Source organism: Microtus ochrogaster, chromosome 22 (assembly GCF_000317375.1).
Source record: "Microtus ochrogaster isolate Prairie Vole_2 chromosome 22, MicOch1.0, whole genome shotgun sequence".
In the NCBI taxonomy this organism is placed as follows: domain Eukaryota; kingdom Metazoa; phylum Chordata; class Mammalia; order Rodentia; family Cricetidae; genus Microtus; species Microtus ochrogaster.
In genome coordinates this window covers 8,955,814-8,969,101 of record NC_022023.1, presented here as the reverse complement: position 1 = coordinate 8,969,101, position 13,288 = coordinate 8,955,814, and the positions used below count along the sequence as shown (strand labels likewise).

The 13,288-nt window shown below is 35.8% G+C and overlaps 2 protein-coding genes across 2 annotated transcripts; both read left to right on the top strand.

Moving 5' to 3' along the window:
• The first annotated feature begins 1,358 nt into the window (after positions 1–1,358).
• LOC101984581 (olfactory receptor 6F1-like) lies at positions 1,359–2,318 on the top strand. The gene has a single exon (XM_013350133.2). It carries the CDS (start codon positions 1,359–1,361, stop codon positions 2,316–2,318), a length of 960 nt encoding a protein of 319 aa, XP_013205587.1.
• An 8,639-nt stretch (positions 2,319–10,957) lies between these two features.
• On the top strand, positions 10,958–11,961 carry LOC101994985 (olfactory receptor 14A2-like). The gene is given in 2 exon segments (XM_005357638.2): positions 10,958–11,906; positions 11,909–11,961. Coding segments are annotated over 2 exon segments (1,002 nt in total).
• Positions 11,962–13,288: the final 1,327 nt, after the last annotated feature.

Genomic DNA, 13,288 nt, shown 5'->3' with positions numbered 1-13,288 from the left:
GCACCCCTCTTGGTCCTGACTTCCTTGCTCATCTTCTCCCTCCTTCTGTTCCTCATTGGGACTTTGGGAGCTCAGTCCAGTGTTCCAGTGTGGGTCCCATAATATTACTCTTAAAGACAAGATTTTTTTAAAAAAGAGAAACATTTTTTAAATTAGTTCTAATTCATTTTTTATTATAAAATGTTTTCTTGAATTGGATATTCTCCTTAATTCTCAAACTTTTTAAAATTAGTTTATATATGAATAGCAGAAGTTTTTTAAACAACTGAAGGAATAGCCTCAGTAATTTTAGAGAATTAGTATTTGTAGCTTCCGGTAGGAAAAAATAAAATATTGCCAAAATGCTGACATTACTTTGTCTTTGAATTATGTCTGAGGAAAAGTAACTTCCAACAAAATTTCTCCTCTATATAAATAATATTAGTGGGCGTAATTACCTTATGGAATGAAGGATGAAATACATTGAATTAATGATGTTTTATTTCTCAAAATCTCCAGAAAGCATTGAAATAAGAAGTGGCAGGCAGAAGAAAAAAATGACAATTTCAATTCTACTGTTGATTTCATTGTGATGTGACATATTTACACAGTGTATTTTATTGTAAAGAGCTCATAATCAAGCAACATTGTGAATGAAAATAATATTTTATTAGGTTTAAGAAGATTTTTAAACTTTGTAATCATCACTTGGATATTTTTGACATGGATACATGTAAATATATCCATGGGAAATTCTTATGAATTCTATAAATTTTTTATTCTGATCAGTTTGAGGAAATAGGAAGACATGAAAATAATAAAGATAAAGAAGTCAGAGACCAGGCAAGTTAAATCGATGTTCAGGAACAAAATGTCTGTTTAAACTCATGTCCTTATCTCCATCCACTCATAAGTTCATATGCAAATAAAGACCACAGATTTAAAATCAGGGTAGTCTTTTGTCTAACAGGGTGCAATGTACTGCCAAGGCCTTCACCAGCAACTGCACCAAATATTGATTGTTGCATCTGTTCATTAGGAAACAAGGTCCTAAGTGTCAGCTGGTGCCATGTTCTTCCTTAGTCTTTAAAACAACTTTTCAGGGTTCCACCAATGCCCTAATACCCGTGTGATATGATGGTGGGAGAGTGAACTGTTTACTTTGATTTTCATTGGAAATTTGTTTGTAATATGAAGCCAGACAATAAATGTATATTACGGGTGAGATTGTCAGTTATGTTTCCAACAGCTTTCGTTTTCTCTGGTTGCTAGGGATCACTTAGGGTCATGACATAAATGAACAACATGGCACAGTCCTGATCCTCACCCACCTACCGTCACCTGAAAGCTGTTGATCCCTCCCAGAGCAGAGACAAACGATGGATGTGACAAACAGAACAGCAGTGACAGCGTTTATTTTTCTAGGATTTCCAGGCTCTTCCGCGCTGCAGCTGGCATTATTTGTGATGTTTCTCTCTGTGTATTTGCTGTCTCTAATGGGGAACACTCTCATAATTTTCCTTATCCTGATGGATTCCACACTGCAGACACCCATGTACATTTTCTTAGGGAACTTGTCCTTCCTGGAGATCTGGTACACGACAGCCACAGTACCTAAGTTGCTGGCTTCATGTATCACAAAGTTGGTCACCATTCCCGTTGCGGGCTGTATTGCTCAGTACTACTTCTTCTTCTCCCTGGGGGCCACTGAATGCATCTTGTTGGCCGTGATGGCTTATGACCGGCATGTGGCTGTATGCCGTCCTCTCCACTACTCACTTCTCATGAGTGGACAGATTTGCCTGAGGTTTTCAGCTGGATGTTGGATTGGGGGCTTTATTGCCCCTTTGCTACCCACCATACTCATCTCTCAGCTCAACTTTTGTGGCCCACAAAAAATCAACCATTTCTTTTGTGACTCGGACCCTATCTTTAAACTCTCCTGCTCGGACACCTTCTTGGTGGAGGCCTTGGGTTACACCTGCAGCTCTGTGGTGATCCTCAGCTCTTTCCTTCTCACAATGAGCTCTTATGGCAACATCGTGGTCACAATCATCAAGCTATCTTCCCTGGAGGCTAAGAAGAAAACATTCTCAACCTGTGCTTCCCACCTCACAGTGGTTACCATCTATTACGGCACCATAATCTTTGCTTATGTCCGCCCTCCAGCCAAATACAATTTTGCAATTGGAAAAGTGGTCTCAGTGTTCTACTGTGTGATTACTCCATTAGTCAACCCTCTCATATATACCCTGAGAAACAAAGATGTGATGAAAGCTTTCCAGAAACTTCTAGTACAAAAGAGATTTCTATTAAACAGAAACATGCAAGAGCTTTGAGAAGGCAATGATTAAGTTTTGTTTAAAGACAATGCTCAGATCTCATTTGCTCATGGTAAGTATTTGAAATTAAGAAATGGAATTCTTATAAGCCCACCTCTGCATATTATATGTCTTTCTTAAAATTATATTAAAAGTTATTTATAACTATCCTATTCATTTTGTTTAATACAGTACCATAGTGTAAATATTGAAAGCTTTTGCCAATAGACTATTCACAATAGGTTTATTTCAAATAAATGTTTTTTAAATATTGCACCTTGGCAAGAAGCCTAGCCTATTAAAATCTTTATTAATTTAAGCAGTGTTTCTCCAAGAGTCTGCTGAAAACTCAATAAAAATACCTCAAAAATCATTTAATAATCATTTACTAAAAACATATGGTGAGCCAAATACTATGTTTAGCTTTCACAATTATTTGTTAGAATAGACATAGCTAGATAGCCTCACTAGAAAAAAGATTAGATAAATACAAAATTTTGAAAAACATGAAATTTTAAATAAATGAATATAACTTAAAAATTTAACCTTTGCTCTATGATTAAAATGTTTATTCAGATTAGAATGAAATGACAGAATGGGATATTTAACCATTTTAAGTAATCATTAGACTTTTATAGATGTTCAAGCAGATGAGAGTGCAATAAAAATTAATTTAAGTGCTATGTGCCCATAATCTTAAATTCTGAGGATACTGAGTCAGTAAAATCATGATTTCATGCAACATAGCACACTCCCTCCTCTTTAAAAAGAAAAATAACCAAAATTATTTTGAAATAATAAGAAGGAACTGTAGGGTTTTCATTGTTTTATATGATTTTTCTTTGTCAATTAAGAAACCTAATGGTCTTTATTTATTTCAGTGCAGTTTAGGAATAAAAGAGATAACAAAGTGATGAAAGAAGCTAATCACAAACATCTTTATGGTGAGAGTTCACACGGCAGCCCCTTTAGTGTTGTACCTTCTAAGAGTAGCATTGTGACTGAGCACCATCAGAATGAGAATCTGCAGTGCAAAAAAAAAAAAAAAACCACCAGCTGATATTGCCCAGAGTGAATCTTGAAAATCACAATTTGAGGCAATTAAGAGATGAAAATAAAGTCACAGCTCTTTGTACATGTTCATTCTTGAAAGGTTTCTTGAACTCAAGCACAAAATCTTTCTGGAATGCATAGAAATTAGAATTATACCTATACTCCTTAATGTGGTTCACATAATAGAAACAGAAGAGTCATTGCCAAACTCCTTTTATGAAGCTACAGTCACCCTGATACCAAAACCACACAAAGACTCAACCAAGAAAGAGAATTACAGACCAATCTCACTCATGAATATTGACGCAAAAATCCTCAACAAAATACTGGCAAACCGAATCCAAGAACACATTAGAAAAATTATCCATTATGATCAAGTAGGCTTCATCCCAGAGATGCAAGGCTGGTTCAACGTACGAAAATCTATCAATGTAATCCATCATATAAATAAACTGAAAGAAAAAAACCATATGATCATTTCTTTAGATGCTGAAAAAGCATTTGACAAAATTCAACACCCCTTTATGATAAAGGTCTTGAAGAGACTAGAGACACAAGGTTCATTCCTAAATATAATAAAAGCAATATACAGCAAGCTGACAGCTAACATTAAGTTAAATGGAGAGAAACTCAAAGCCATACCACTAAAATCAGGAACAAGACAAGGCTGTCCACTCTCTCCATACCTCTTTAATATAGTGCTTGAAGTTCTAGTAATAGCAATAAGACAGCATAATGGGATCAAGGGGATTCGAATTGGAAAGGAAGAAGTCAAACTTTCGTTATTTGCAGATGATATGATAGTGTACATAAGCGACCCCAAAAACTCTACCAAAGAACTCCTACAGCTGATAAACACCTTTAGTAATGTGGCAGGATACAAGATCAACTCCAAAAAATCAGTTGCCCTCCAATACACAAAGGATAAAGAAGCAGAGAGGAAAATCAGAGAAGCACCACCTTTCACGATAGCCACAAATAGCATAAAATATCTTGGGGTAACTCTAACCAAGGAAGTGAAAGATCTATTTGACAAGAACTTTAAATCTTTGAAGAAAGAAGTTGAAGAGGATACCAGAAAATGGAAGGATCTCCTTTGCTCTTGGATTGGGAGGATCAACATAGTAAAAATGGCAATTCTACCAAAAGCAATCTATAGATTCAATGCAATCCCCATATAAATCCCAACAAAATTTTTCTCAGACCTTAAGAAAACAATAATCAACTTTATATGGAAAAACAAAAAAACCCAGGATAGCCAAAACAATTCAATACGATAAAGGTACTTCCGGAGGCCTTACTATCCCTGAGTTCAAACTCTATTACAGAGCTACAATAATGAAAACAGCTTGGTATTGGCACAAAATATTCACTTTATATAGGGAAGAAGTGTAAGTAAGTTACAATTTGTAGGTGAAGATGATAAAGGGGAGTCACTCCTAATTCCTAAATATAGTAGTCCAACTAAAGAGATGGAACATAATCTGTCTTTGGATGACAGCAAGAAAGATCTGATGGCAAAACCTTGCCTACTAAAGGCTCCAACTTGTAAAAATGCAAATTCACTTCATAGGAAATAATTTGAAGAAAGAATGCTATAGGATTTCTATATTCACAGAAGCCATCTAGGACAGTGTCTCTTAGATGTTCGCGTCAAAAGATAGAGGATATGTAAGCATATGTAAGGAGGCTAACTTGACAAAGTTCTACTTGTGGTACTGTGTTGAGGAAACTCCTGCAACCAATTGCCTTTTAGATACCAGCCCATTTGGGGCATGATCTCAGGTACTGTAAGTGTAGATGAAAAATATATGTGGCCCCTTTTTCTTCTGGATTCAGTTCCCAGTTTCCAGTGCACACAGAGGATTGCAGATACCTACCTGTACTATGAGTTTATACCCAAGTAAATAAAACTTTCTTATACTCCATTTCAAGCTATTGTGTAATTCTTTGATACACCTATATTTTGGCACCCAACATGGCCTGAGTCTATGCCTTTGCTCCCTTCCTCTGCCATATGAAGCTGAGCTACCATTCTGACAGAGCTGTGTGATCTTTGCTTTGCCAGACCTGCCCTGTGGCTTAGCAGTTTACTGCTGTACCATACCTACGTGGAATACCACACAATCATATAGTTCAGACAGTTATAGAAGGATCAAATTGGACTATAAAGTTTATGTTAAATAAACAAAAAGGAATGATAAATAATCCCAGAAATAGATTGCATAATGCTTTATTAACCTTGACTTTTCCTAATGCTAATGAGAAAGGAGCAACATCTGTGACACGACATAGGATAACAGAAAAAAACTCCTGAATTACATCAGCTGGTGTAATTCAAGAATACCTTGACCTCAGAATGGAAACCAGGAGTTGTACTACTTGGAGGAATGGGATTTACTTTTGCTTCCACAGGAGAAGAAAAGCTGTGGATATCATAAAAATTAATCAACATCTGGTTTGAAAAAAAGCCTCTTGATAAGAAGAAATGGCAGCTGATCCACAAAGATGAGAACCCTACTGGTCAGAAGGAAACCTCACAAAGGTTGGGTCAGGGTTGTATGCCTGGCTTTCCAGGAAAATATTCATATTCAAAAAGTCAGGAGACCCTGGAAATCTAATGTCTAAAGAAGAAAAGACATCTATCTAGAAAAAAATATCTTCAAGCTAAGAGAAACCTGACTTATGATACCAGTATCCTCTGCAGGGTAAAATTCTCACTACCTAAGCATACACGTAATGGAGGTCATGGCTCACTAAAAAAATCAAAGCTGTCTTTGCAGTTGGACAGTGGCTCTCCTTCTCTAAATTGAAATGTTTTTAAAAGAAAATTTCAGAGTTTCTGTTCCATATCGGAAGCCACATGGAATGGGACCAAAGAAAGATAAAATCTATTAACGAAGGTTATCAAAACTCTGTTTTCAAAATTTTTCCTTCTTTCCTTATTTACTTTTGTCTCTATGGTACTTTTGTTTAAATACATGTCTCTGGAAATCCAAACTTTCTATTTTTATATGAATAATGTTTAAGTATCCACAATGAATAAAACATTTTTGTATAGTAATCTTTGAAGTGTCCAGTAAGAAGAAAGGTCCCCACAACAATAATTCTACCTGCTTCACATGATGCCATTATGCTGGTATCACCATTCTAAGCTCAGGTTTGGACTACAAACTGCTCAAGAAGATTTCAACATGACAAGTGCAGATGGTGCACGTTCTTACAATAGTCTGACTAGAACTGCAAATAAGAACTTCATAAAAACCATACCGATTACTCAGAGACTATCTGCAATTGTAACAAACAGTAATCTTGAAACTTAATCATCATTTTAGTTTTTGCAGAATCCCACAGAAATAACATCACCTCCATGACAGGTAGAATTCAAGAAAGCGATATCCCCTCTTAAACCAAGTTTGTCCGCAGGGTTAGGAACAACTGTCATCTGTTAGGGGTTGGTTATATGTGCTATAGGGTTGGGTGTGAAAATGAAGTAGGATCGGGGTTTTCTTTTGTATATCGATGCAATTTTAGGATATATTTATCATATTGCATGACACATTTCTCCCTCTGATTAAGAAACTTTATATATTGTTTACATTTTGAGGTCATTGACTTCATTAGCTGAACATTTGTTTAAAGATTGTTTAATAATTTTAATGTGAAGCCTTACTCTTAAAGCTATATAGGTATAAAGAAATACAGGTCAATTGATGTGGGATTCCCCTCCATGTGCTGTGAATATTATTATTTAATAAAGAAGCTGCTTTGTGCCTAATTACAGCACAGAGTAGGGCAAGATGGGAGTTCCAAGCTGATAGAGAAGGAGAGAGTAGGCGGAGCCAATGAGAAGCCATGTAGTCACCACAAGAGCTAGACACCGAATGCTTGAGGTAACCTTACCAGTACATCACAACCCCACCACATGGCAATACACAGATTAATAAAAATGGGCTAATATAAGATATAAAAGCTAGCCAAAAAGAAGTGTGGGCTAATAGGCCAACCAGTGCTGTAATAATACAGTTTCTGTGTGATTGCTTCAGGTCCGGGTGATTGGGAAGCAAACAAATAACCTCTGCCAACTGAATAGTGCCCAAATGGCTAGGGCTAACCCATGTGGCAAGCCACACACGTTGGGTACGAGTGCTTGTATGCCTGCTCGGGGTTAGGAGGAAAGTAGCTGAGAACATGTCTGCCACTAAAAACCCTGTCTTGGTCAAGCAGCTGGATTGGGTCTGGTAGGTGTGCACAGACAGGAGAGCATGGTGGATTCCCAACACTATACACAGGTAGTTTTTAGATCGCACAGTGTGCTGCATGGCAGATTTAGATTTTCCACAGATAAAAAGGATATGTATGCAACACAGTGCTACCCAGAGATGAGCTAGTGAGGACAGCTCCCAGTTGTCCCAGAACTGACAGCTGATGACCTCCACCATTTTAAAAGGCCAAGAGAGGAGAAACTAGCATCCAGGAATGGGATGACCACACTAAATACCATTTTAAAAATGCATTCTGTCAAAAAAGGATTTTAGATACACAATAGGACAGATTCATAGATAAAAGACCTCTAAATGAGACACAGTCTTAACACGTGTCTTCTGGGCTTCCTAATAGGTACGATGTGACCAGCCACCCCAAACTCCTGGCATCATGGAATCACTGCCACGATGTACTTGTATACTCAAAAAACATGAACCCAGATAAACAGTGGTTTCCTTAAGTTATGTTTCACTTCTCAGGTATCTTTTTACAGGAAAATAACTAATAACTTGAAAATATGACAAGAGTCCCTAGGCAAGTTTTCTGCTTATATTCTAATATTCTACTAACTACTATAATAATATTGTCTATAAATTTATAGTCAGTAAAGTATTTAGTTTAATATAATTCTCATTTACTGTGAGCCATGTTATTCATGATCTATTCTGGTGTATTTTTCAGGGGACTGATCAGTTCCTCCCAGATAAAGCTCTAATTATTATAACACTAATTGTCTTAAGAGAGAGTAAATAATAAGGAAGTCTATTTGGAAAGATTTCCTTTGGGTAATCTTGAGATGGTAGCCAGTTGCTTTAAAAGATCTGCTAGAGACCTTTGTATTACATGCGGTTTCAATGGAAAGCTAGCCAAAATTTATAAGACGGTAAATGGTTTTTAATCTTTTTATTTGTTTTATTACATTTTAAGAAGTCATTACAGCTTAGCAAAGACTTTTGACTCTTAATCATAAGGCTAAATTTTAAGAGCATGTTATGATTACAAAGTTTGTAAACTTTAGGTGATCCATTAAATCATAATGTTAAAGTGTATGAAAAAAGTTTCCTCCTCAATTGGACCTGCAGGAAAATCTTCCTACATCTCTCTAAGGACCAATCCTTTTCCTTGAACTTTAGGGAATCTGAATTGTTTTAAAGTACAGACTGCAATTTTCAGTTGATAAAAATACTAAAATATTCTGCTAATATATATGTAATGTTGTATCCCTTTGCAAGGAAGAATAAGTCAGTTCCCTAAGCCTAGTAAACAGCAATGTGCCAACCAATACAACTTGAATATACATAGGAGAACACAATATTTTGTACATTACTAAAAAGTGATTCCAGAGAAATATTGAGGAAATATTTTGATGTAGTGGTCTCTCAAGTTTCTTTTACAAACAAAACACCAGAAAATCCTGACATGTCTCTAGTACAATGTGTAACTTAACAATACAATTTTTAATTCATCTATTTTATTTCTTTAAGATGCAGCTATTATTTTATTTCATATTTATTTTTTCTGCATTTATGTTTATTGACATTGTGCCTTCATGATTCAGAGATGAGAAATAGATATTCGGTCTTGTAATAAGAGTTATGGAGCTACAGATAATTTTATGCCATCCATGTAGATTGTGAGAAGCAGACTTACATTATTTCCAAGAGGACTAATGGTTTTTATCTGTTGATCAAAGTCTTTGGCCAATTACCTTGGTTTTTTTTTGAGAATATAATATAATTACAACATTTCTTCTTTCCCTTCACTTACCCCAAACTCTCCCACATCACTCTCTCCTTTTTTAAATCCATGGTCACATTGTTGCAGTTGTTGTTTTGCTGATAGGTACTGCATGCACATATGCTTGTGTGTATATTTGCACTACACATGCACATGCACACAGACACACAGACACACATATATGTATATATATATATGTGTGTGTGTGTGTGTGTGTATATATATATATATATATATCATGTATATATTCTCTTTACTGGGGAAGGCCACTATTCCTATTCCTCAGGAGGTCCCAACCCTCATTTCTTTCCTCAACAAACTCAGTATAATAGTTTGTGACCATACAAATTTGAGATGATATAATATCGAACAACAAACATATGTTTATGTTAACTTCGGTACACACATTATGATAGAAATATCTATTTGTATATGTTAAAAGCTGTTTAATATAACCATAACTGGAACATTACAAATACAACACATGACTATTTTATACATAAATGGAATGTGATGGATAATATTGTTCTCCCAGACAAAAGAATTTGTATTATTTGTTGTGAAAATATTTTGCCATGGGAAGCCTCATTTTGGAGAGTTAAAGCAAATTAATAGATGTTAATCACTGCAAGAAAACAAAATCAATTGTAAAGATCAGGAATGGAGTTTGATAAATATAAGCATATATGTTAACTATATAATTTAAAGTAGTGAGAAGAACTCCAAGACTATTAGGAAAAAACAATAAGAGCTATGGGTGCTCAAGCTTCTTTTCACACTGTGACCTGGTTAATTGTTGCCTCAATTCTGAATATATAGAATCTTATCAGTAAGAAAAAAAATTGCTTAGGTTCATTTAGGATCAATCATCATTTGATTCAGAGAGAATGCTTCTGCTTCAAAGGTGAATGTTCATTTGCAATGCAAGGTATTTTTCTATCAGATATGTGATCTGGATAGGACCTAGGAGATGATCATTTCTGTATAGTCTCACCATTAAAGGATTTGCTTGAAAAACCTCTGTACAAGAACGATTGGAGCCAATGAGTACAGGTATCAGATGTCATTCAAAGGATCCAGAACGCAGGATAAATTGTGGAAGACAGCAAACTTTTGAAAATATTATAGGGACTCTTGTCTTTAGCTTTGGAGAATAATTTTTATTAACTTTAGGTGAAATCCCTTTGCATTATAAGCTATGAGAGGTTAAAGCAAAGGAAATAAAACAATGAAAGATGAGACACGAAGGTTTTATTCTGCTGTTTGTTATCTACTTGACAAATACAGTATCAAGTGAAGAGTCCATTCTATTAAGGAAAGCACCACATATTTCTGTTGTTGTTGTTGTTGTTGTTGTTTTCAAATTTGTTGCACAACATGGTACAATAATTTGCCATACATGATAAATTAGTTCAACATAGTATCAAATGAAAGTACTACCTTATGGTGATATAAGGTGGGTGCAAAAACAATGGAGAGCTACCTAGGTACTCTCCTGGCTCCTTTTCCACTGAACATTCCTGTACTTTAGTGTAACTGTTTGGGTCTGTGTCAATGTATGTGAATTTCTCCTACCAGGCAGGTCATTTGAAGAATCTAGAATGCCCAACTACAGTAGAATAACAGGATTCATTCTTACGGGATTTTCAGACATCCAAGAGTTACAAACTGTCTGTGGAGTGTTCTTCCTGGTAATGTTCCTAGAAATCCTGATGAGTAACTTTCTCATCATCACTCTCATCACCCTGGATCTGAAACTTCAAACACCCATGTACTTCTTCCTGAAGAACTTGTCCCTGTTTGATGTCTTCCTTGTGTCCGTACCAATCCCCAATTTCTTTGTCAACAGCCTAACTCACAACAATTCCATTTCGGTGCTGGGTTGTGCCTTTCAGATACTTTTCATGACTTCTTTTTCAGCAGGTGAGATATTTATTCTTACGGCCATGTCCTATGACCGCTATGTTGCCATCTGCTGTCCCCTGCATTATGAGGTCATTATGAGTCGTGGAACTTGTGTGCTGATGGTAGTTGTTTCCTGGGTCACTGGGGTACTCTTTGGAACTGTATACACAGCTGGCACATTTTCCATGTCTTTCTGTGGCTCCAATGTAATCCCACAGTTTTTCTGTGATATACCTTCATTGCTAAGGCTTTCTTGCTCTGAAACACTTGGTGTAATTTACACAAGTATTGGAATAGGCATGTGTCTGTGTATGTCTTGCTTTATCTGTGTGGTTATCTCTTACTTTTATATTTTCTCTATGGTGCTTAAGATTCCTACTACTAAAGGTCAATCAAAAACATTTGCAACATGCATCCCCCATCTCACTGTTTTTACTGTTTTCATTGTTACTGCTTGCTTTGTCTATCTGAAACCACCCTCAAATGTACCATCAATCACAGACAGGTTTCTTTCTGTGCTCTATACTGTGTTACCTCCAGCCTTTAATCCTTTAGTCTACAGCCTGAGGAACAGTGATGTCAAGTATGCTATGAGAAGGTTGCTACAAAATCACTTCCCAAGTGGTTCGTGTCATTTAACATCTCAATCTGTCAGTGATGTAGTGCCTCACAAGTTACAGGCAAAATTTGTAATTCTTGACATTGGAAAGACAAGGGGTTGATACTCATTTTTCCCAGAGTAAATAACCACTCAGAATAAGGATAATATGATCTAATATCAGAAAATTAGATTGTATGATACTAACAAATGAGATCATGGTAGTGTTTTCTGCTCCTGTATACGAAAGCTGCTCTCATTTGGAAACAACAACTGTACAAAATTATTGGTCATCATCTTCGTTGTTAGGTTAAACAACTTATCATTTGATAACTTCTTACACGATTTATTTACAAACAAAATAAGAATTACAACAAGAAAATAACTTAAATGGTAGAGGCATGTGAACAGTCAAGGTAAATTCACACATGCTTTCTGTGATAAACTTTCTAGTAACTAGAAAGAATAGGCAAGAAGTTAACCCAATTGCCCTAGTATCTAATTGGCTTAATCCTTAAAGAAGGATCAAATGCTTAGCAAAGACAAACATGGAGGAAGTTCATGTGAAACAAATGCTAAAAGAAAAGTAGTAGCCACTCAGGTTGAGGGCATTATTAGAAAGACACTGAAGAGGGTGAAATTTCTGTGGATGATTTTCTGTAGTTTCTTCTGCATTAAAACATTGTGGGTGAAAGAAGGGAGGCTCCTTGAGTCAAAAGAGTGCTTCTAAAGAATCTTATATGATCTAGTGAGTTTAAAAAAACAAATTCCATTTCCCATATTATAGAAGGATTAATTATTTGCTGAGGAAAGAAGACTCTCTGGTTATCTTATCCTAGAGGCCTGGAAGGGGACTTGTTCTAAGTGAACCTATTTGAACTTCGTTTATCAAGCAGTAGGCATTCAACTACTGTGAGTTGTCACCAATACTGGGAGTTGAAGATTTGAATGCTGCAGCTGCCTCTGAATAATCCATGTTTTTGTAAGTAAGTAATCTCAATAAATACATTGGTTTGTCAAACTGAACTTTGGTCAAGTTACTTGGGTCTTTCTTTCTTTGACAAGTGTGAGTAGGTGTAGCTCTACAAATGTAAACGTGAAAATCATCCACGCATGTTTCTCGGCTTGACTATAGTGCAGAAACACGCGACTTCTAACTACTTGCCGGTGAGTACTCTCATCAGTGTCTTGGAAGAAATTATGGGACCTACTACAATTGCAAATAACAGGAATCTCTTGTCTATTAAATATTTCTCAAGTTGAATTTACCAGGGTCTTCCAACACGAAGTCTTTTCTTTGTCATGTCTTAAATCTCTCTGTAGATCCTAAAGTTTATCAGAATCATTATCTTTCCTTTATATTTATTTAGTTTTCATTACTAGGAAAACTAAAATATTTTTTATTATATATTATTTTTATTGAGAAAAG